The 26,258-nt window shown below is 44.7% G+C and overlaps 2 protein-coding genes across 3 annotated transcripts in view; one reads left to right on the top strand and one right to left on the bottom strand.

Moving 5' to 3' along the window:
* Positions 1–26,258, bottom strand: part of LOC109889604 (mitochondrial inner membrane protease subunit 2-like) — a 139,415-nt gene that overhangs the window by 14,244 nt on the left and 98,913 nt on the right. The window lies entirely within an intron of this gene.
* LOC109889603 (leucine-rich repeat neuronal protein 3-like) lies at positions 1,526–20,837 on the top strand. The gene is made up of 2 exons (XM_020481154.2): positions 1,526–1,804; positions 15,553–20,837. The coding sequence occupies exon 2, from the start codon at positions 15,915–15,917 to the stop codon at positions 18,024–18,026; it is 2,112 nt and encodes a 703-aa protein (XP_020336743.1). The 5' UTR covers positions 1,526–1,804; positions 15,553–15,914; the 3' UTR covers positions 18,027–20,837.

Raw genomic sequence — 26,258 nt, 5'->3', positions numbered from 1 at the left:
GAAGTGTATCGATCAATATGGGCTGTGATTTGTTGATTCAACTCAACTGACATTACAAAAAAATACATTCCATGGCATAAGCCACATCAGTTAACATCAATTGAACAAACATTCTACATTACCATGACAATGATTACATCACAATACCAGGCAGCCATTGTATCCAGGGTTTTCTCTGGATCGAAAAGGAGCTTAGGTGGGTGCCGTGGCATGGGGCTTGGCAATTGGCGAGGTCAGCATGACTGAATTTTTTTGATTATTTTAGAGGCCCCCCATCTTGGCGGTGTAGAGATTTTTCTACATGCTGAAGCCAATTTCTGCACACAACCCTAAGATCACCATTCACAATGCCAAGCGTCGGCTGGAGTGGTGTAAAGCTCGTTGCCATTGGACTCTGGAGCAGTGGAAACACGTTCACTGGAGAGATGAATCACGCTTCACCATCTGTCAGTCCGATGGACTAATAGGATGCCAGGAGAACGCTACCTGCCCGAATGCATATGGCCAACTGAAAAGTTTGGTGGAGGAGGAATAATGTTCTGGGGCTGTTTTTCATGGTTCGTCTAGGCCCCTAAATTCAGTGAAGGCAAATCTTTACGCTACAGCACACAACAACATTCTAGACGATTCTGTGCTTGCAACTTTCTGGCAACAGTTTGGATAAGGTGAGGTCCATACATAAATGGTTTGTTGAGATCGGTGTGGAAGAACTTGACTGGCCTGAACAGAGCCCTGACCTCAACCCCATCGAACACCTTTGAGGTGAATTGTAACGCCAACTGTGAGTCAGACCTAATCGCCCAACATCAGTGCCCGACCTCACTAATGCTCTTGTGGCTGAATGGAAGCAAGTCCCCGCAGCAATCTTCCAACATCTAGTGGAAAGCCTTCCCAGAAGAGTGGAGGCTGTTATAGAAGCAAAGGGGGGACCAACTCCATATTAATGCCCATGAGTTTGGAATAAGATGTTCGAGGAGCAGTCCACATACTTTTGGTCATGTAGTGTATCTTATATCTGGCTTTAGTCTTTTAAGTTTACACTGATTGAACTTAGGCGTTCCGAAAAATCTCTTAGGAGGCCCGCGCAAGTATTTTTTTACCAGTCAAATTGCCATGGTTAGAGGTTCCAAGCCTGTTCTTTCCATTCTGCTGCAGGGAGGGTGGTGTTGCCATGGCAACTAAAGACTTGTTTGCCACAACACCTTTTTTCAGGTGTTTTCAGCAAGGAGCAACAAAGTTATCACATTTTTAAGAGTCCACATGATCGCAGAAACAGACTCAGCCGCACGAATACCCGAATACCCGAACGTCCCGTCTTCAGTGAGCTGTTGGTTCCAAAACGTTTCTGTTATTAATGACGGTGGAGCTGGCAGCAGCGGGGCAGAGTGATGGTTGATCAGCTGAGTGATCTGCTCTCTAACCGCAATGGAGAAACGGAGAGATAGACAGGGAACAGCGCCCGCCCCGTCGCTCTGCTCTGTACCCAGCATCTTTAACTTAACAGAGCCTCCCTCTCTCTCTCTCTCTCTCTCTCTCTCTCACACACACATACACACAGTGGAACAGCATCAGAGCTGGAGCTACCCATCTCTCCCTCCCTCTCCCGTTTCTCTCTCTTTCCCTCTGCCTCTCTCACAACGAAAGGAGAAGAAGACTATTGGACTTGGAAATACACATGAAAAACCGGCTGTGATCTGAGTCTCACAGTGTCACGCTGGACTGCTGCTCTAAAACATGGGTCCCAGCCATGAGGTGAATACCTGCTGCCGCTCAATACAGTATGTGAGGGGGCTCACTCCCGCGGGTAAGTTACTAATCTCTCTCGCCTATGTGTATGAGTCATATGTGGTTGGTTGGGGGGGGGGGGGGGGGCGGGGGGCGACAGAGGTCTGGTTTTCAGTGTGGCACTGCGGTAGTCCTTGAGTGTGGAGGGAGTTTGCAGCAGAGAAGGCAGAGGGCACAGCCTATAGTTATGTGGGAGGCTTGGCTGAGGGGGAGGATTGAGGAAAGAGAAAGCTGCTCAGTCCAACACGGGCTTGTTGTTGTTGATACTTTATGCACGGGTTGGATGAATACGTAGGCGCCGCAGAGGTTTTAGAGAGGGAACTACCTGTTATTTGCGCCGGGCTTTCCCTTCTGGTGACATTTTGATTTTCTGGTGTATTTTGAAAGCAAATGAGACAGATGTGGGTTTCAGGCTGGAGCAGAATGGACGTGGTGTTCTCTCGGCAGCATCGCTCTACAGGTACATTTGAGAAAAAGAACAGCCCTGAAGTATACTCGCCTCTGTGTGTCCGTCAGGGCTTGAACAGATAGGAAGACAAGACAGGGAATCTGCCGTCAGTAGAAAAGACCAGAATATAACGAGGTAAACCAGTAATAAGCCTGAGGTAAAATAGAACCCCCTCCATTTTCAGTGAAAGCACATCATAACACATAAATACTGGATGTGTCTAAAGTTAAACACTATTTGGCTGTGTGTGCCAAGAGGAGGAAGATATAGGATTTCTACGAGGATTTATTAGTGTCTTTAAGGAATCCAGGTGAGGTAGGTCAATATGAGGCGAGCGCTGGAGTGCTGGGAGTAATCCTCTAACCATCGGAAAAGACATTCCCACCACTGCCTGCCTAATTTACCAGAACGGCACACGCTCCCCCCTCCATCTCCATCTCTCTCCCACTCTCTTTTCCCCCTCTCCCTCGTTCCCTCTCCGTCTCCCATCACTCTGGCTGTATTTAGGGCTTGTTCATAATTAAACATCATCATACTGAGGCATCTTTAGGGAGCAGCAGACCTCATTCAGCACTGTCACAACATTAGCTACTAAATGGGGTCAGAATTAGCCTAATCATGCATAAAAATGACAAAAAAATTCACCAATATCACGCTGAATATCCTGGCTCTGCATATATTTAAAGAAGCAGTCGTCATACAGTAGTCCTCTATGGCCATCCTGCTTTCCCAAGGGTCTCTATGTAGACCGGTGGGGGAGATGAATCCACAAGAGAACGCAATACTAGCGCTTTACACGCGTGAGGAAAAAAAGTGAAAGTGTACACGGTCAATCTCTGATGTCAGTCTTAACAGACCGCACTAAAGCAAAACACTATCCGAGTGTCAGGCTGCACAGAAACAAGTGAACGAATAGGATGAATAGGTTGCTACAAGATACTGTAACCTCACAAGCAACACCATTCCATGCTAGAATAATGGCGTTACTGTTTGCATCTCTCAACAGACACTACTGTATATTGAGTTTATCCCAAACATAAAATGCAGGCTAATTGAAATTATGTGAGATGGCATTACTATGAGACGTGAATTATTTATGACAAGCAGTTTCAATTTGTTACTGGAATCTTGACTTGAGATCCATATGCAAACCTCAAACTCCTGTGTAGCCTACAGATGTCAGGTCTTAATTTGACCCATTTCGTTGCAGGAGGATTTGAATTAATATTGAATATTTAGAATTTGCCGCCAGGGGGCAGCTGGAAGCAGTGTTTGAAGGCTGTCCAATGTAGTACCGTACCTAGGCTACGATTTGGTGAGGCCGTCACGAACCAACCTTCTATCATCAAGTATTCCCACGGCTTGCTAGAGCATTGTGAACTGCCGTAGAGGAGTGGTCTTTGCAGCATGCTTTGGCTCCGAGCATCATGAGTTCGCTCTCAGTGCTAGGCAATCGTTTTGATACTTCATATGAATGGAAACTGTGTAGCCTACTGATATTTAACTTTTTTTTTTGTGTCATTTAGCAGATACTCTTATCCAAAGCGACTTAAATTATTTACATTTTCCCTTACTGGTCCCCCTTGGGAATCGAACCCAAATCCCTGGCGTTGCAAGCACCATGCTCTACAAACTGAGCCGTCCTTATTTACATTATCCATTAAACACAACTGTCTTTAAAATAAATGGCGTGGCTGCGGATCCAACTTTTTCGGGACTAAAGATGGCGGAGAAGTCGGATCCGCAGCCACGCCATTTATTCCTGAAACTTCTGCGGATGTGTATATTCTCTACTTTACGCGTAGAGAACAGGTTACTCAGATGAATAGTGCTTGTTTCATTTGTTCAATTATTTACATCCCAACTGCATCAATGTCCGCAAGATCACAGTCACATAACGATCACAGTATTCTACATAACAGAACCAAATACGGTATAATAGCATAGTATAATGTTACTGTAAGACACACAAAAACACAGCATTTCTCTCTCTCGTGGCCAAAACTCAACAGTGCGTGCCACTTAGCCAAATACACAGGTAGGCTATGCTACAGTTTATCACCATATCTCACTGTAGGCTACATCATTCACAACACGATAACTCAAGATCTAAATGCATGTCCCCGTCAAACTGATTGAAATCAAATGGTTACTTACGACAGTGCCTTCGGAAAGTATTCAGACCCCTTGACTTTTTCCACATTTTGTTACATTACAGCCTTATTCAAAAATGTCCTCAATCTACACACAATACCCTATAATGACAAAGCAAAAACAGGTTTTAAGAAAGAAATGACTGAAATATCACATTTACATAAGATTTCAGACCTTTTACTCTGTACTTTGTTGAATCACCTTTGGCAGCGATTACAGCCTTGATTATTCTTGGATATGATGCTACAAGCTTGGCACACATGTATTTGGGCAGATCTTCTCAAGCTCTCTCAGGTTCGATGGGGAGCGTCACTGCACAGCTATTTTCAGGTCTCTCCAAAGATGTTCGATCGGGTTCAATTACAGTCTCTGACTGGGCCAGTCAAGGACATTCAGAGACTTGTCCCGAAGCCACTCCTGCGTTGTCTTGGCAGTGTGGTTAGGGCCGTTGTCTCGTTTGGAAGGTGAACCTTCGCCCCCAGTCTGAGGTCCTAAGCGCTCTGGAGCAGGTTTTCATCAAGATCTCTCTTTACTTTGCTCCGTTCATCTTTCCGTCGATCCTGACTAGTCTCCCAGTCCCTGCCGCTGAAAAACATCCCCACAGCATGATGCTGTCACCACCATGCTTCACCGATGGGATGGTGCCAGGTTTCCTCCAGACGCCAGCTCTAGGAAGAGTCTTGGTGGTTCCAAACTTCTTCCATTTAAGAATGATGGAGGCCACTGTCTTCTTTGGGATCTTCAATGCTGCAGACATTTTTTGGTACCCTTCCCCAGATCTGTACCTTGACACAATCCTCTCGAAGCTCTACAAACAATTCCTTCGACCTCATGGCGTGGTTATTGCTCTGACATGCACTGTCAACTGTGGGACCTTATATAGACAGGTGAGTGCCTTTCCAAATTATGTCCAATCCATTGAATTTACCACAAGTGGACTCCAATCAAGCTCAATTTCGAGTCTCATAGCAAAGGGTCTGAATACTTATGTGAAAATGTGCACTGTATGCAGATAATGTATGAAAGTTTCACCAGTAAAACTTCAAGAATTAACATTCACAATTGTATTGCGGTGGTGTCTTTGTCTAACGGTAACAATATACTATGCTATTATATTTGGTTCTGTATTGTAGAATCCTATCATTATGTGATCTTGCAGACATTGATTCAGCTTTGACCTAAATGTATTAAAACGAGCACCATTCGTCTGAGTAGCCTGTTCTCGACGTGTACACATGCGCAGAGGCTTCTGGATGCTCTGGATCTTTTTGTCCAGAAGACTAAGATCCTGAAAAAGTTGGATCCTCAGCCACGGACTAAAATTAAAGTGTCTGGTATGGTCATTTCTTATCAAGATCGGGGGTAAAATATCCATGGACTGTCCAGATCTAGTCAAATCGGGGGGAATGAGTTATTTGAGCCAGAACGGTGTGGGCCTATATACTGAGCGTACAAAACTTTAGGAACACCTGCTCTTTCCATGACATGGACTGACCAGGTGAAAGCTATGACCCCTTATTGATGTCAGTGTAGATGAAGGAGAGGAGACAAGTAAAAAGAAAATGATTTTTAAGCCTTGAGACAATTGAGACTTGGATTGTGAATGTGTGCAATTCAGAGGGTGAATGGGCAAGGCAAAATATTTACGTGCCTTTGAACAGGGTATGGTAGTAGGTGCCAGGTGCACCGGATTGAGTGTGTCAAGAACTGCAACGCTGCTGGGTTTCTCACGCTCAACAGTTTCCTGTGTGTATCAAGAATGGTCCACCACCCAAAGGACATCCAGTCAACTTGACACAACTGTGGGAAGCATTGGAGTCAACACGGGCCAGCACCCCTGTGGAACGCTTTCGACACCTTGTAGAGCCCAATGCCCCGCTGAATTGAGGCGTGTTCTGAGAGCAAAAAGGATGCAACTCAATTTTAGCAAGGTGTTCCTAATGTTTTGTACACTCGGTGTATATGCGCCCCTGGACACGATTGAACTCGATTTTCACACTTCATTATGTGACAATGGATAGACTACAGAATATGAACAAATATGGCTCCACTGGTCCAAATGACTAGACTGCCCCCACATGGATAGAAAGAGAACTGTGGGTTTCATGAGGCTCATTTGAATTTCCTGATGCGCACAAACATTTTCCACAACAAAAGATTGATCAAGTTAAGAGCCGACATCTGTACCATGCCTTGTCAGAGCCAAAGACAGATTTAGACTAGCGTGAAAACAATCAATTCATTTATGAAAACCTTGCTTATTAATAAAGAAAATAGCCAAATGGAAACCACGCCACACGACCTACCTATCCTACAAAATCCCCACTATGGGAATATCATATACCGTAGCACATGGATTCATGGGCTAAACAAAGATTGATTTGATACACTGGGAAAACTCATTCCCAGCAGGTATGACTCGGATTCTGAAGCGCCATGCATTTTTCAGTCAGCGCAGCAGAGCAAGTCCTACCTGGGCCTGTGGAAAGGGAATGGTGACATCTAACACCCCAAGCATTTTCAGTTAATGTATTGCATTAGGTATTAATGCAATGATCGGTCATATTGATAGCTTAATCCAAAGTGAAAAATGTACATGTGGCTAGTCCATTGCATCAAACAAAACTTATTGATTTAAGGTTTATACATACAAATAACAGGCAGTTCATGTGTACATGTGCACCTTACTTGTGTGTGTGTCTGGTGTGTGCACGCATGTGTGTGGCAGTAGACCATAGGAGATGGGGTGGGTAGGTAGGAGGAAAGGGCTGGTAGGACACCGTGGGGAGCTGACAGCTTAACACCGATCCCTAATGAATTGTTGACTTGCTGATTATTTGCAGGCGGCGTTGAGCAGATGTAAGAGGGAAGCTCTCCTCTCCAGATTACATTATGCATGGGTACCACACAATAGGCTGGCCTAATAAATGTAGTCATACTGCTAATGCTAATGACAGGCACATTTCTAGCATAGCTAATGCAGGTTTTCATGGCGGGCTGCGCAGGCAAAACATTTTGTTGTTGCTGTTGACTTAGGCTACATAGCAGGCTGTGATATTGTAGCAGGCAGCACGAAACGGAAACACAGGGGAGCAGGTCACGTTGAAGGAACACAGTTTTAGCTGGGACAGATTTAATGGTTAATCAATGAAAAGACATGGGGGTGGGGGCCATAGACAAAGAGGGGCACTTAGCTCACTCCACCCCCCCCCCCCCCCCCTCCCCCCGAGGCATCAGCTGCATGCACACGGCCAGGCTGTGGCCTCTTGATGTAGTTAAGACTCTAACATCCTACACAACAGAGAGGTGCTGAGAGATGGAGAGGGATCAATAATTCCCTTGGGTGCAGAGAGGTGGGAAGGGTATGACGGAGCGCATGGTCGACTGTGTAACACAGAACAACAGAGGGCATGGTCTGTCGATGGAAAGACCACAAACAGGCTCCCAGCTGGGATACAGTGTCTTCAGAAAGTATTCACACCCCTTGACTTAACAACATTTTGTTGTGTTACAGACTGAATTAAAAAATGTCACTAGCCTACAGTACACGCAATACCCCATAATGTCAAACTGGAATTGGTTTTAGACAGTTTCACAAAATGAAAAGCTGAAATGTCTTGAATTAGTACGTATCAACCCATTTGTTATGACAAGCCTAAATATGTTCAGGAGTAAAAATGTGCTTAACAAGTCACATAATACGTTGCATGGACTCACTATGTGTGCAATTATATTGTTTAACATGGTTTTTCAATGACTGCCTCATCTCTGCACCCCACACATACAATTATCTGTAAGATACCCTCAGTCCAGCAGTGAATTTCAAACACTTTTTTCTTTTCACCTTTATTTAACTAGGCAAGTCAGTTAAGAACAAATTCTTATTTTCAACGACGGCCAAGGAACAGTGGGTTAACTGCCTGTTCAGGGGCAGAACGACAGATTTGTAACTTGTCAGCTCGGGGATTCGAAATTGCAACCTTTCGGTTACAAGTCCAACGCTCTAACCACTAGGCTACCTGCCGCTCCGATCAGGGATGTTTTCCAATGTTTCCAATGCTTTGCAAAGAAGGGCACCTATTGGTAGATTAAAAAAATAAAAAAAAATAAAAAAAGAATTTAAAAAACATATATATGGGTGTATTGAATTTCCCTTTGAGCATGGTGAAGTTATTAATTACACTTTGAATGGTGTATCAAAACATCCAGTCACCACAAACATACAGGCGTCCCTCCTAATGCAGTTGCCGGAGTGGAAGGAAACCGCTCAGGGATTTCTCCATGAGGCCAATCTTTAATGACTGGAGAAAACTGAGGATGGATCAACAACATTGTAGTTACTCCACAATACTAACATACAGTGCTTTCGCATTGAGACCCCCCTTTCCCCACATTTTGTTACGTTACAGCCTTATTCAAACATGTATTAAATCGTTTTTTTTTCTTAAAATATCTACACACAATTGACACTCAATTCCCCATAATGACAAAGCAAAAACTGTTTTTTAGCAAATGTAAAAAAGTTACATAATTATCACATTTACATAAGTATTCAGACCTTTTACTCAGTACTTTGTTGAAGCACCTTTGGCAGCGATTACAGCCTTAAGTCTTCTTGGGTATGACGCTACAAGCTTGGCACACCTGTATTTGGGGAGTTTCTCCCATTCTTCTATGCAGATCCTCTCAAGCTCTGTCAGGTTGGATGGGGAGAGTCGCTGCACAGCTATTTTCAGGTCTCTCCAGAGATTTTCGATCGAGATCAAGTCCGGGCTCTGGCTGGGCCACCGAAGGACATGACCCGAAGCCACTCCTGCGTTGCCTTGGCTGTGTGCTTAGGGTCATTGTCCTGTTGGAAGGTGAACCTGCGCCACAGTCTGAGATCCTGAGCGCTATGGAGCAGGTTTTCATCAAAGATTTCTTTGTACTTTGCTCTGTTTATCTTTTCGTCGATCCTGACTAGTCTCCCAGTCCCTGCCGCAGAAGAACATCTCCACAGCATGATGCTGCAACCACCATGCTTCACCGTAGGGATGGTACCAGGTTTCCTCCAGACGTGACGCTTGGCATTCAGGCTAAAGTGTTCCATCTTGGTTTCATCAGACCAGAGAATCTTGTTTCTCCATGGTCAGCCCTTTAGGTGCCATTTGGCAAACTCCAAGTGGGCTGTCGTGCCTTTTACTGAGGAGTGATTTCCATCTGGCCACTCTTCCATAAAGGCCTGATTGGCGGAGTGCTGCAGAGATGGTTGTCCATCTGGAAGGGTCTCCCATCTCCACAGAGGAACTCTGGAGCTCTGTCAGAGTGATAATCGGGATCTTGGTCACCTCCCTGACCAATGCCTTTCTCCCCCGATTGTTCAGTTTGGCTGTTGATACCCTTCCCCAGATATGTGCCTCGAAACATTCCTGTTTCAAAGCTCTACCGACAATTCCTTCGACATTGTGGCTAGGTTATTGCTCTGACATGCACTGTCAACTGTGGGACCTTATATAGACAGGTGCGTGCCTTTCCAAATCATGTCCAAACAATTGAATTTACCACAGGTGGACTCCAATCAAGTTATAGAAACATCAAGGAGGACCAATGGAAACAGGATGCATCTGAGCTCAATTTAGAATCTCATAGCAAAGGGTCTGAATACTTATGTTCAAGGTATTTCTATTTATTATTTCTAATAACTTTGCAAAAAATGATGAACCTGTTTCACTTTGTCATTATGGGGTATTGCATGTAGACTTTTATTGTTTTCGAAGAAGGCTAACGTAACAAAATGTGGAAAAAGTCAAGGCGTCTGAAAACCTTCCAAATGCACTTTAATGACAGTGTGAAAAGAAGGAAGCCCGTACGGAATACAAATATTCCAAATGCATCCTGTTTTCAATAAATCACTGAAGTAAAACTGAAAGATGGCTGTCTAGCAATGATCAACAACCAACTTGACAGATCTTGAATACTTTAAAGAAAAAAAGTGCAATATTATAAAAATCCAGGTGTGCAAAGGCCAAAAAGACTCACCGCTGTATTCACCTCCAAAAGGTGATCCTCACTCGTATTGACTCGGGCATGAATACAGATATTTCTGTATTTCATGTTCCGTAAATGTGCAAATGTTTCTAAAAGCATATTTTCACTTTATCATTATGGAGTATTGTGTACATTACATTAATTTTGAATTCAGGCTGCAACACAACAACATGTGGAATAAGTCAAGGGGTATGAATACTTTCTGAAGGCACTGTAGCTAATTGGTAGTATATTAAGAGGAGGGGAGTTGCAGTCACATAGCCAGCAGTTTGGTGACTCTGTCTTTTGGCCTTATAATGTGATTAATCTGTCCTCAAGGGGGCTAGATATTAACACAAAGATATTATGGAAAAATCCTTACACTTAAAATGTTCACATGACCAGATCCCCTTGGCATACTGTTTATCATAACCCCTGTCACTGCAACCTGCTCCTCATCACTGCTAGCCTGAATGGATTGTGAATAAAACATGGTGGAATGGGACCACTTTATGAGATGTTTACCACATAAGGAGGTGGATGGAAGGAATTCACTGCACTGTGGCCTCACAGTACAGAGCCTGTTTCACTGTATGAAAAGGCACATCAATATTTTAGGTGCATCTCAACCCCCCTTCCTTTCTGCCATACACCCATAATCCATTTGGAGAATGTCAATATTCAGCACTTAAAAATGCTGTGGCATGCAACCTCGCAGGGTTAAATATAGTACAATCATTTAATTGTGAGGTAGATCGCTTTTATATAGCTATAACGCCTTCCCAGCTATTCTTTGTTAGCATGCTACTTCACACATTGTTGTCGTAAATTGCAGCCCAATTGTTAGAGCATTGTGCTTGTAACGCCAGGTTCGATTCCCAGTAACCACCCATATGTAAAATGGATGGATAAAAGTGTCTGATAAATGGCATTTATTATTAGAACATATTCTTCTCCCTTTTATAAGTAACAAACACAATTCCATTTTTGTAGTCTTTGAAGGGATTTTTGTAAGTGTGCTGTATTTTGGTAGAGTTGAGGTTTATTTAAAGAAAGCTGCCTTTGCACTGTGCCCAACTGCAGCATTTGGTACTTGGTAATGCAAAGCACTCTACTAACGGGCATGCGGCTGACTGAGTGGACTTGTCCCTCTGTTCCCGCACCACAAATGGCTCCACAGACATCAATTGTTTCCCGTTACCTCAACCTCATGGCCACAACACCTACTTCCATGCACTGTTAAAAAAAAAAACAGGTATTTCTTTACTCTGTTTGATCTGCTGAAACCGATTCTGGAACAATGTAATCGCAGCAATTCAGAGAGGCAATGTCATCTCAGAGAGAGAGCGAGCGAGAGCGAGAAGAGGTACATTAAATAAGTGTTCTGCTGTTGCATCTTGAAACTACTCTGCGGCATAAGTGAAATCACTAAGGGAGCTAAATACGATAAATAACTGGACAATACGTTATACAAGTGCATGGTGTTATCGCCAATGTGAAAACACAAGCAAGCAGTGTTAGCTACATCATGACGGAAGAGCATATAACACCACTCAAGCCTCCATTTGATCTAATTGAGAGTGGAAGGTATGTAAAACAGCCCCAGGCGCATTTGTTTTGTTTTTGAGGAAATGAGCATCCAGCTCGAGGTTAAAAGAAAGAAGAAACAATGGCGGTACATACTCTGCCGTTCTATTGCGCGTGCAATGATGTCAGGGGGGAGGGGGGGGGGGGCAGTGTTTGGAGTAACGTCTTTGTTGTTGCAATACCACAAACGGACGTGTCAGTTTCACCGCTATGGATTCCAGATGAAATAACTAACCGGGAAATGCTTGTGAGCGTCGCGGAAGCAAACAGGAGTACTTCAATTAGCCTTGTGTGAGTCAGTCGACTCTTAGTTAACCAAGGAGTATCCAATGAAACCATTTCCTTTTACAAAACCAGAACAAAGGAGTCGGAAAATGGTCATTGCAAATGACAGCTAGCACTACCACACTTAACTCGCTCACTGTCTCTTAGTATTTCTTTCAACACTTAACATAAAAAGCTTTGAAATAAAACACCAAATGTGTGTGAATATTCAACATGTTGTATAATATCAGACCTGGAGCAGCTTGGACAAAATCTGTACACAGGTCCTACACAGATGGCTGAGCAGGAGACCATTAGGCACAAAAAAAAATATTCCACCACTTGGTTCCACCTGCGTGTGTTGACTGACTGCCATAAACAAGCTAATATAGGCACGCTCGGTCATAGTGCGTCTTCCTCAGCAGCCTTGCTCGTATAGCCTTATAGACAGCTTCCTCTACCATGGCCCACAGAGCCTTGGGCTTCTGCCCTCAAGGTCCTAAATGAATCAAAACATCAATATGTGCAGTCGACACAAGCAAAACCCGGCACAGACACCTGTGGGAACAATTTGATTCAACTCATCATAAATATGCAACAGGGAAGAAGAGTCACAGAACAAGACCTGTGGCAAGCTTCGGAGCTATTTTGGCAGAATCTGAAATGCCTTGAGGTCAGCTAATTGGGCAGATTTGTTGCTTCTCAAGACCGTTTTGCATGGCTGATTGGGCTGCACGACCAGTACACCGGTGTCGTATGGACATGCCTGCCAACCGGAGACCTGACACGATCGTGACGCCGGCGGTAACTAACGTGCCATTCCCCCCCCCCCCCCCCCCCATGATTTAATTTCAAGTAGAATAGCAGCCTACACAAGAAATAACTAATATTGAAAACCATCTAGATGTCACCTGGATATATGCACATACAGTCTACTCAATGGGGAGGGCATGAATGGCAACAACAATGGGAGACAATGCCCCTTCGGTAGTTGTGTGGTAAGAAACAGAAGAAAAAAAACACAGCTCAATCAAAACCGTCTAACCTTTCCACACACCCACTACTTTCCTTCCCACACACCCACTACTTTCCTTCCCACACACCCGCTACTTTCCTTCCCACACACCCACTACTTTCCTTCCCACACACCCACTATTTTCCTTTCCACACACCCACTATTTTCCTTTCCACACCCCCCCGCCCACTACTTTCCTTTCCACCCCACCCCCCTACTTTCCTTCCCACACACCCACTATTTTCCTTCCCACACCCACTACTTTCCTTCCCACACACCCACTACTTTCCTTCCCACACACCCACTACTTTCCTTCCCACACACCCACTACTTTCCTTCCCACACACCCACTACTTTCCTTCCCACATACCCACTATTTTCCTTTCCACCCCACCCCCCTACTTTCCTTCCCACACACCCACTATTTTCCTTCCCACACCCACTACTTTCCTTCCCACACACCCACTACTTTCCTTCCCACACACCCACTACTTTCCTTCCCACACACCCACTACTTTCCTTCCCACACACCCACTACTTTCCTTCCCACATACCCACTATTTTCCTTTCCACCCCCCCCCCCACTACTTTCCTTTCCACACCCCCCACCCCAGTACTTTCCCCCCCCCCCCTCACTACTTTCCTTTCCCCCCCACCCCACTACTTTCCTTTCCCCCCCACCCCACTACTTTCCTTTCCACACACCCACTCCTTTCCTTTCCACACACCCACTACTTTCCTTCCCACACACCCACTACTTTCCTTCCCACACACCCACTACTTTCCTTCCCACACACCCACTACTTTCCTTCCCACACACCCACTACTTTCCTTTCCACCCCACCCCCCCACTACTTTCCTTTCCACCCCACCCCCCTACTTTCCTTCCCACACACCCACTATTTTCCTTCCCACACCCACTACTTTCCTTCCCACACACCCACTACTTTCCTTCCCACACACCCACTACTTTCCTTCCCACACACCCACTACTTTCCTTCCCACACACCCACTACTTTCCTTCCCACATACCCACTATTTTCCTTTCCACCCCCCCCCCCACTACTTTCCTTTCCACACCCCCCCCCCCCCCCACTACTTTCCCCCCCCCCTCACTACTTTCCTCCCCCCCCCCCCCCCCCACTACTTTCCTTTCCACCCCCCTCACTACTTTCCTCCCCCACCCCACTACTTTCCTTTCCACACACCCACTATTTTCCTTTCCACACCCACTCCTTTCCTTTCCACACACCCACTACTTTCCTTCCCACACACCCACTACTTTCTTTTCCTTCCCACACCCACTATTTTCCTTCCCACACACCCACTACTTTCCTTCCCACACCCACTACTTTCCTTCCCACACACCCACTACTTTCCTTCCCACACACCCACTACTTTCCTTCCCACACACCCACTACTTTCCTTTCCACCCCCCCCCCTCACTACTTTCCTTTCCCCCCCCACCCCACTACTTTCCTTCCCACACACCCACTACTTTCTTTTCCACCCCCCCCACTATTTTCCTTCCCACCCCCCCACTACTTTCCTTTCCACACACCCACTATTTTCCTTTCCACACCCACTCCTTTCCTTTCCACACACCCACTACTTTCCTTCCCACACACCCACTACTTTCCTTTCCACACACCCACTACTTTCCTTTCCACACACCCACTACTTTCCTTTCCACACACCCATGCTATACTCCGGTCGCCATATTGAGCTGCAGCTACCACCTTCTCCATGGGTGGTTGTGTGTAACAGAGAGAGAGAGTTGATGTGTGCATGTGAATAGTTAATATATTCATGGCAGAGAGAAATTCAGCTAATTGGGGAGTATGGTAAAACTGGGGGGGGGGGGTTGTTTTACTGCTGTTAGCAAGATATGAATCGCTGTTTAAAAATTCAGATCTTCCAGCAGATCTCTTGCCCTTCAGTGATATTGAGTGACTCCAGTGCTATTGTGTACATCCCAAATGGAACCATATTCCCTGTAGTGTTTTGACTTTTGACTAGGGCCCATAATGCTCTGGTCAAAAGTAGTGCACTATATAGGGAATAATGGTGCCATTTGGAACGCATCCATTATTAGTCTCCAACTGATCAAATAATATATATATATAGGTCAACTCAACCATAACTTCTAATTTTGATGGCAAAGTGACAGCAATAAAATCAAATGAGCACTGAATGTGTCAATATTCCTGAATGTCAATACATGCCTCAGTCTCTCAATAATGCCTTGTTGTACTGAGCTGATTTTGTACTGAGCTGTCCATTTTCTCCCCAGATGGAAATTGACATGAGGAGCGACAGTGATTGAGGATAACAATGATGGAAGACAGAGTGATCCAGCCCAAGCCAGAGTATTCCTCCTCAACCCTTCCTTCGCTTCACCGTCCTGCCATCTGAAGGATACATTGACCTTCACACATCCAGCTTGCCTGACAAACTGGAGCAGGGTACATTGAAAGGTTCTCTCTGCCAAGGACGTAACGACTACAACAGGGCCAAAGCTTTGGGGACCAGGTGACAGCAGAAATCTGCTCTGTCTGGCCACGGTAACAAATGAGCCTTTATTTGTGAAGTTAACAGTGCTAACATCAGACTCCATAAGGACCAATTACTATCTGAAGGGAATAGTGGGCCAAGATGAAGGAGACTGCGTTTGTGGCTTGTTTGTTAGCGGAGCTAGCTCTGACTGCCTTTGTTCTGGCCTCAGAGGGGGGCACTGCTCATTGCCCTGCATTGTGCCGGTGTGAGATACGACCCTGGTTCTCTCCCAGCTCTATTTATACAGAGGCTCCCACGGTGGACTGTAATGATTTAGGCCTATCGACACTGCCAGAGAAACTGCCCTCAGACACACAGGTGCTATTGTTACAGACCAACAATATCATCACCATCGAGAAATCTTTGGATTACCTGGCTAATGTCACAGATATAGACTTATCCCAGAATAACATATCCTCTGTGAGCGATGTCCATCTGGGTCCTCTTCCCCATCTGCTGTCACTGCACATGGAAGAGAACTGGGTTCCGGCCTTATCAGATAGCTGTCTCCCGTCCCTGCCCAACCTCCAGGAGTTCTACATCAACCACAACCTGATCTCCTCCATCAGTCCTGGGGCCTTCCAGGGGCTGGGGAGGCTCCTGCGGCTCCATCTCAACTCCAACCGTCTAAGGGGCATCAGCAGGGAGTGGTTCCAGCCGCTACCCCGCCTGGAGATCCTGATGATTGGGGAGAACCCCATCGTCCAATTGTCAGACATGAACTTTAAGCCCCTGGTCAACCTACGCAGCTTGGTTCTGGCCAGGATGAATATGTCTGAAATCCCGGACAACACTCTGGTCGGCCTCGACAATCTGGAGAGCATCTCGTTTTTCGACAACCTGTTTGTCAGAGTCCCCCGGGCTGCTCTGAAGAAAGCCAAGAACCTGAAGTTTCTGGATCTCAACAAGAACCCCATTGAGCGGATTCAGAGAGGGGATTTTGTGGACATGTTCCATCTCAAAGAGCTGGGCATCAACAGCATGCCTGCACTTGTGTCCATTGACAGCTTCGCCCTGAACAACCTCCCAGAGCTGACCAAGATAGAGGCCACCAACAACCCAAAGCTGTCCTACATCCATCCCAACGCCTTCCACAAGCTGCCGAGACTTGAGACGCTGATGCTGAACAGCAACGCCCTCAGCGCTCTGCACCGCGGAACTGTGGACTCCCTGCCCAACCTGCGCGAGGTAAGCATGCACAGCAACCCCATCCGCTGTGACTGCGTCATCCGCTGGATCAACATGAATCAGACTGGAGTACGCTTCATGGAACCCAATTCCCTCCTCTGCGTGGAGCCGCCTGAGTACCAGGGCCAGCACGTCCGTCAGGTTCACTTCCGGGAGATGACCGAGATCTGCCTCCCACTCATCTCGCCTGGGAGCCTTCCAGATCGAGTCACGGTCGGGAGAGGGAACTTGGTGACGCTGCACTGCCGGGCATTTGGAGAGCCGGAGCCAGAGATCTACTGGGTCACCCCCTCTGGGGACAGAGTCCTGCCCAACAGTGTGTCTGATAAGCACTACATGCATCCAGAGGGGACCTTTGAGATCTATGACATTACAAAGCGTGAGGCAGGACTGTACACCTGTGTCGCTCACAATCTTGTTGGCGCAGACCTTAAGTCTGTGTTGGTGGTGGTTGACAGATACTTTCCACATCCTTCTGTTAACGCTTTACATATATACGTTAGATCAGTGCAGCCCAACTCTATTTCAGTGTCTTGGGAGAATACTCACGGTGGTCTTGTATCCAATATAAAGTGGTTCACAGTGGCAAATGCTAAGCACCCCTCCATGGCACACACTGCGAGAGTACCATCCGATGTGAAGGAGTACCGTCTCACCCACCTGAACCCCTCCACCCAGTACCAGGTTTGTGTGGAAGTCATGAGCATGCAACTCGGACACAACAGGGACTGTGTCAATGTCACCACAAAGGGACTGGCTCACCCCGTAGAGAGCAGGGCAACGTGGAACACAGTGGTGATGGCTGCCTGTGCTGTGCTATTCATTGTGGTCGCTGCGGCTTGCTCTCTCATATACACATCTCTGCAAAGCCAACACTTTTACAGGAAGTTGATGGTGGACCAATCTCAGTCATTGCTCAGTCCTAGCACCCGCCCCGGCTCCGCCTCTTCTCTCACGGAACTCTGTGTGGCTGGAGTCAAGGTGAGGGCGACAGTGATAGACTTGCCAGAAAACTCCATGTAATGTAAGAAACGTCCTTGAGAAGGAAAATTAATGTTCTGGATTTTAAACAAGGTGAAATAGTGATGGACACAGAACTATGTTGATTCGTGCCCCCTCATTTCATGACAATGACAGGACACCGCATTCTGAAACTCCTGGAACACGATGGAATCAGTAGCCGGAGCCCTCACGCTTAAATATTTAACCAGCTAAACTCTGACCCATAGACTATTTTATACAACAAATTTGTGTCGTTGCGGAAAAAACTTTCACAGACCGGTATCTAGATTGTGATATACGTGGCTACTGGTCTGTCATTCATGAAGTGCAACTGGAATAAAGCAGAGCACAAAGACTGTTGTCTCTCTCTGTTATGGCTTTGTGCTTTATAACGCCTTGTGGAGATGTCTTTGTGGTCCACAATGAGGAATATTTCCTGTGCTGTTTAATCAACACTCAAGGATCATCATTAAGAAATACCGCTCATATACAGTTTATAATGGAAAAACGTGTTAGATTAGTAGACAATAACAGTGTATATGATGTAAACAATTTTATGATCACGTTTTTCATTAAAAACAGTACATTGTAATTGTAATTATGAAAGACCCAACTTCAAGGATGATTTGCTTAGGACAATCTGAATACGATATTGGGATACTCTGAAAGTAAACAATCTAAGCTCCCTTCAACAATAACATTCAGTTGTCCATGAAATGGAAAATGTTATAATTCATAAATATGAGTCCCATAAATCTTTCCATGTCACGGTCTAAACATTGCAAGAGGAAAACAGAGTGATGTAGACAAACACAATTACTGGGACTGCCCTTGAAGGCGGACATTTTAACATTGTTACCAAAATGCAATCTCAGGCAGGAGGACGTGTTTTGTCAATGACCTGGGAGTAGGAGTGTGTGTGTGTATACACACTGTACTGTACTGTGTGTGTGTGTGTGTGTATACACACACTGTACTCTGTGTGTGTGTGTGCGCGGCATCAGAAAAACCCATTGACTTTGAACTGCATTATATTCTCTTTCATTAAAAATCCAATATGGATTCCTAACACAAACCTCACAGAGGTGATGAATAGGCGACACATGCGGACTGATGGGGGGCATTTATCAGAGGGACTCCACCATATATCAACTGAGTTTCAGCACCTTGGACAGGGCTTTTAGAGTGGTGCCATTTGTCAACGCCACAGGACCTAAAATATGACCCATTAGAGCGCAGGTAGTGAATAGGTCAGCAAGAAACTTGGAGGCTGCTAGCCCCTGAGCGCAGTGCAGTGCTCCCCTTCCCTCCATGACCCTGGTGAAACACGGACGCCATTACAAGAACAGCTCAGCAACTCTCTAGCTAATTTGCTAAGCACTTCACATTGAACCGACCCACCGAGAGGGGAAGGAGACAAATGGAGTGCAAAATTAGGACAAAGTGCCTACTAGGGCCAGTAGTGGTGCGTGGGTAAAATCACTGGGGAAGCCAAGCCAGAAAAAAAGCCATAATGCAACCAATGTTGTGATAATTGTGTTGTTTTCTCTATAACCTGTTAGGCCTATATATCACGGTCGCAAGGCATATGAACTAAAGCCAAGACAATAAGACAAAATGGCAGAATAAATTCAACCACACCTTTCTTTAATCACAAAACTGGAGAGCAACCTCTGTCCGGTGAAGTACACAAAGCATACTGCATGTAACAAACATTTACATGACCTACTGCATGGTCAAGCAAGTTAATGTTTCAGACATTTTCGGACCACTAAACAAACAACTATTGACTTAGAACCACAGAGTTTTACCGCAAATCGCAACGAAACCCGGAGCTGCCTCCGCTATTCCAGCACCATTTTAATTATCAAATCACCTACGCTTAGTCAAATACAGTGACAACTAAACGATACCAAAAACAATTTGGTCCAATCAACATAAGCGAAATATGATGTGGCTGTCCATGGTTTTTTATTTCTGCGTGTGTGCACATGTTCATGCAAGTAGAAAAAACATGTCGACTCAGTGTAGAGAAACGCCAACGCCAGCGCTATCTCTTTGATTTGATTTTTTCATGTTGAAGAAACCATCTATCACTCATACAGTACACGCTTTCATTTGTTGTCCTAGGCTAGCATTCTAAAAAGCTTGCTTGCTAGCCTAACTTCCCTTCATGGGCAACATTAGCTAGTTAACATTAGCCTTCTACATCTAGCTACATATTGAACTTCCATCCTCTCAGGCCAGGGGCACAACAATGTATAAATGAATGGTTGGGTCAGAATTGCCGTTATAATCATTGGCCAGTACGGAGAATTAAGTAAAACCCCAAGTCCAAATCCCTGTCTCCTTCCCTGGCTGATATAGGAAAGGGATCATTTTAGCTAACTAGCTAACGGAGCACATCAACACAACGAGATGCATAACAAGTTTCTGTCAGTTACGTATATTCTTGATGCGATGTGATCGGAGTGAAGCCAAATCCATACTGGCTTCTCTTGACAATTTTGTTTGGTGTTCCAGAACCATTCACAGTTTAGCTGATTGGCTATTATTTTTTTTATCAAGGGAGGCCAACTGCTTGCTGGCTTCTCTTGCATACAATGCTACGGGCGGCAATAATGTCATTATTTTGGACCTGACAGCATCAGATAGATGGCCTAGACATACATAGACAGAAGGGCGCTGTTTCGCTCGCTTGGATACCTTCTCTAGTGAGATACATTCAGCGAAGTAAAGGAAAATTATGAAACACAGAGAGAAAAAATATTTTTTCTTGGTCCATTTGTTTTGTGGAAGCCGTTGGCATCCAAGATTTAAAAAATAAAATAAAAAAATTATTTAACCTTTATTTAACCAGGTAGGCAATTGAGAACATGTTCTCATTTACAACTGCGACCTGGCCAAGATATAGCAAAGCAGTGCGACAAAAACAGCAACACAGTTACACATGGGATAAACAAACGTACATTCAATAACACAATCGAAAAATCTATATACAGTGTGGCAAATGTACTGAGATTAGGGAGGTAAGGCAATAAATAGGCGATAGTGGCGAAATAATTACAATTTAGCATTACCACTGGAGTGATAGATGTGCAGATGATGATGTGCAAGTAGAGATACTGGGGTGCAAAGAGCAAAAATATATAACAATATGTGGATGAGGTATTTGGGTGGGCTATTTACAGATGGTCTGTGTACAGGTGCAGTGATCGGTAAGCTGCTCTGACAGCTGATGCTTAAAGTTAGTGAGGGAGATATAAGTCTAAAGCTTCAGTGATTTTTGCAATTCGTTCCAGTCGTTGGCAGCAGAGAACTGGTAGGAAAGGAGGCCAAAGTTGGCTTTGGGGATGACCAGTGAAATACACCTGTTGGAGCTCGTGCTACGGGTGGGTGTTACCTTGGTGACCAGTGAGCTGAGATAATGCAGGGCTTTACCTAGCAGAGACTTATAGATGACCTGGAGCCAGTGGGTTTGGCGACAAATATAAAGAGAGGGCCAGCCAACGAGAGCATACAGGTCGCAGTGGAGGGTAGTATATGGGACTTTGGTGACAAAGCGGATGGCACAGTGATAGACTACATCTAATTTGCTGAGTAGAGTGTTGGAGGCAATTTTGTAAATGACATCACCGAAGTCAAGGATCGGTAGGATTGTCAGCTTTACGAGGGTATGTTTAGCAGCATGAATGAAGGAGGGTTTGTTGCGGAATAGGAAGCCGATTCTAGATTTAATTTTGGATTGAAGGGGGCGCTATTAAACATTTTGGATGAAAAACGTTCCCGTTTTAAACAAGATATTTTGTCACAAAAAGATGCTCGACTATGCATATAATTGACAGCTTTGGAAAGAAAACACTCTGATGTTTCCAAAACTGCAAAGATATTGTCTGTGAGTGCCACAGAACTGATGTTACAGGCGAAACCCAGATAAAAATCCAACCAGGAAGTGACGCATTTTTTGAAACCGCCTCATGCCAATGACTCCTTATATGGCTGTGAATGAGCTACGAATGAGCTTACGTTTTCCACGTATTCTCCAAGGTGTCTACAGCATTGTGACGTCTTTTTAGGCATTTCCAATGAAGAATGGCTGTAAGGGACCATATACAGCATGTGGTCACATGGTGTCTCCCACAGAAAATCTTATACTGAGGTAGCCATTTTTCCAATCGCTTCTTATGAGAAACCAATTGCCTCGACAGATATATTATCCAAAATATATGTTAAAAACACCTTGAGGATGAATCCTAAACAACGTTTGCCGTGTTTGTCGATATTATGGAGCAAATTTGGAAAAAGTTTGGCGTTATAGTTGCAGCATTTTCCGGTCAATTTCTCAGCCAAGCATGATGAAGAAACGGGAGCTATTTCGCCTACAAAAATAATATTTTTGGAAAAAAGGAACATTTGCTATCTAACTGGGAGTCTCCTGAGTGAAAGCATCTGAAGTTCTTCAAAGGTAAATGATTTAATTTGGTTGCTTTTCTTATTTTCGTGAAAATGTTGCCTTCTGCCAGCAGAGCTAGCATAGCATTATGCCATGATAAACTTACACAAATGCTTGTCTAGCGTTGGTTGTAACGCATATTTTGAAAATCTGAGATGACAGTGTTGTTAACAAAAGGCTAAGCTTGTGTTTGAATATATTTATTTAATTTCATTAGCGATTTTCATGAATAGGCAAAGTTTCTAGGGGTATTTATGTCCGCTGCGTTATGCTAATGCATTTGAGGCTATGATTACGCTCCCGGATACAGGTTTGCTTGTCGCAAGAGGTTAATGTGAGTCTGGAAGGAGAGTTTACAGTCTAACCAGACACCTACGTATTTGTAGTTGTCCACATATTCTAACTCAGAACCGTCCATAGTAGTGATGCTAGTCAGGCTGGCGGGTGCGGGCAGTGATCGGTTGAAGAGCGTGCATTTCATTTTTACTAACATTTAAGAGCAGTTGGAGGCCACGGAAGGAGTGTTGTATGTCGTTGAAGCTCGTTTGGAAAACACAGTGTCCAACGAAGGGCCAGATGTATACAGAATGGTGTCGTCTGCATAGAGGTGGATCAGAGAATCACGAGCAGCAAGAGCGACATCATTGATATATACAGGCCCGAGAATTGAACCCTGTGGCACCCCCATAGAGACTGCCAGAGGTCCAGACAACAGGTCCTCAGATTTGACACACTGAACTCTATCTGAGAAGTAGTTGGTGAACCAGACGAGGCAGTCATTTGAGAAACCAAGGTTGTCGAGTCTGCCAGAGATTGACAGAGTCGAAAGCCTTAGCCAGGTAAATGAAGACGGCTGCACAGTACTGTCTTTTATTGATGGCAGTTATATCGTTTAGGACCTTGAGCGTGGCTGAGGTGCACCCATGACCAGCTCAGAAACCAGATTTCGTAGCAGAGAAGGTACGGTGGAATTCAAAATGGTCGGTGATCTGTTCGTTAACTTGGCCTTTGAAGACGTTAGAAAGGCAGGGCAGGATGGATATAGGTCTGTAACAGTTTGAGTTTATAGTGTCTCCCCCTTTGAAGAGGGGGAGACACTCTAAATGCTATTGAAATTCTTGATTATCGTGGATTTATTAGTGGTGACACTGTTTCCAAGCCAAGCTGGGAGGGGGTGCTCTTATTCTCCATGGACTTTACAGTGTCCCAAAACTTTTTGGAATTGGTACTACAGGATGCAAATTTCTGTTTGAAAAAGCTAGCCTTTGCTTGCCTAACGTCCCTGAAAAGTTGTATTTCTCAGGGGCTATTCGATGCTAATGCAGTATGCCACAGGATGTTTTTGTGCTGGTCATTGGCAGTCAAGTCTGGAGTTAACCAAGGGCTATATGTGTTCTTAGTTCCACATTTGTTGAATGGGGCATGCATTTAAGATGGTGAGGAAAGAAGCACTTTTAAAAGAATAACCAGGTATCCTCTACTGATGGGATGAGGTCAATATCCTTCCAGGATACCCAGGCCAGGTCGATTAGAAAGGCCTGCTTGCTGTAGTGTTTTAGGGAGCGTTAGACAGTGGACCCATTACAGACACAGGCAATGAGGCAGTGATCGCTGAGATCCTGGTTGAAGACAGCAGAGGTGTATTTTGAGGGCAGGCAGGTCAGGAAGATATCTATGAGGGTGCCGTGTTTACGTATATGGAGTTGTACCTGGTAGGTTCCTTGATAATTTGTGTGAGATTGAGGGCATTTATCTTAGATTGTAGAAGGGCAAGGGGTGTTAAGCATATCCCAGTTTAGGTCGCCTAACAGTACAGACTCTGAAGATAAATGGGGGGCAATCAACTTGCATATGGAGTCCAAGGCACAACTGGGGACTGAGGGGGGGTCTATAGCAAGTGGCAACAGTGAGAGACTTATTTCTGGAAAGGTGGATTTTTAGTAGTAGAAGCTCTAACTGTTTGGGCACAGACCTGGATAGCATGACAGAACTCTGCAGTAGATTGTGACCCCTCCTTCTTTGGCAGTTCTATCTTGGTGGAAAATACACAACACTGACAAGGGCCATAAATCAGAAGGGACAGACGAGGAACAAGTTTGATATCTAGAAAGTGGTACAACTACACTGCTGTAGGTATTAGAGGTGTGTATTTTTTTTTTCATTTTAATTTACTGGCAAAGAGAAATAATTGCTCCACGAGATAAGATAAGATCTTGGGTCTGTATTAATATTCCCTGGTTCATTAGGGTAGCTTACTTGAAAGGAGAAGAACTGACAGGATCTCCACGGAGGTTTCATCTCATATTCTTCATTCCTCCGTTTGTCTGTTTTTTGTTTGTTTTTCTAACTGGATTTCTGTAAGACCCAGGGAATTTATTGAAAGTTCCCATCATTTGCAGCCCTAATTTTAACTGTTAAACTGATAAACTGTTTCCAACAATAAACTCCTACACTACAGTGTCATAATAACATGTTCAACAGCTTTTGATATTAATGTCTGGGGCACACCAGTATCAATCAACGGGGGGTGGGTGTACGTGCCATACTTCTCAGTAAATTAAGTTAATCTTGTTCCGACGGGGGTGTGTTATGAGTATTAAATCACCGAATCCCTCAACAGTAACCGCACACACACTGGTGGGCATTCCTCTTATGTAGATATGATTAACCCACTGATCATTCTCTCAGGGAAATATGTGTATAACATTGTGTATGACAAATTGGCAGCATATGATACACTGCATTTGAATTATGATATTCATGGGCAGATCTGGGAAAATTAGTAAGTCATTTTTCTACCTCCAAATATAAAGTAATCCATTGTCATTTTTTATATAATCTCCCAAGCAGGACAAGACAGTGTTTGCATATCTGCAATTAGGATATTATAATTGAAGGCAACAAATTCTATGCAAAAGGAATTTAGAGCTTTATGCTTTTCATGGAGATACACTACATGACCAAAAGTATGTGGACACGTGCTCGTCGAACATCACATTCCAAAATCATGGGTATTAATATGGAGTTGGTCCCCCATTTGCTGCTATAACAGCCTCCAACTCTTCTGGGAAGGCTTTCTACTAGATGTTGGAAGATAGCAGCAGGGACTTGCTCTGTTCAGGCCTGTCAAGTTCTTCCACACTGATCTCGACAAACAATTTCTGTATGGACCTCACTTTGTACATGGGGGCATTGTCATGCTGAAACAGGAAAGGGCCTTCCCCAAACTGTTGCCACAAAGTTGTAAGCACAGAATCGTCTCTAGAATGTCATTGTATTATGATTTCCATTCAACAGAACTAAGTGGCCTAGCCGGAAAGATGAAATACAGCCCCAAACCATTATTCCTCCTCCACCAAACTTCACAGTTGGCACAATTCATTCGGGCAGGTGGCGTTCTGCTGGCATCCGTCAAACCCAGATTTGTACGTCGGACTGCCAGATGGCGAAGCCTGATTCATCCAATGGCGGTGAGGTATACACCACTCCAGCCTACACTTGGCATTGCATGTTGTGATTTTTTTTTTTTGTGTGCGGCTGCTCAACCATGGAAACTCACTTCATGAAGCTCCCGACGATCAGTTATTGTGCTGACATTGCTTCCAAAGGCAGTTTGGATCTCGTAGTGAGTGTTGCAAACGAGGACAGATGATTTTTACATGCTACACATTTCAGCACTCGGCGGTCCCATTCTGTGAGCTTGTGTGGCCTACCACTTCGCAGCTGAGCCGTTGTTGCTCCTAGACGTTTCTATTTCACAAAGACATCACTTACAGTTGACAAGGGCAGCTCTAGCAGGG

The sequence above is a fragment of the Oncorhynchus kisutch genome, linkage group LG4 (assembly GCF_002021735.2).
Source record: "Oncorhynchus kisutch isolate 150728-3 linkage group LG4, Okis_V2, whole genome shotgun sequence".
NCBI lineage: Eukaryota > Metazoa > Chordata > Actinopteri > Salmoniformes > Salmonidae > Oncorhynchus > Oncorhynchus kisutch.
The sequence above is the reverse complement of the archived record's forward strand: the minus strand, read 5'-3'. Positions and strand labels throughout refer to the sequence as shown.

Coding starts and splice junctions, on each gene's coding strand:
- LOC109889603 (XM_020481154.2), top strand. CDS start 15,915: ATGAAGGAGACTGCGTTTGTGGCTTGTTTGTTAGCGGAGCTAGCTCTG.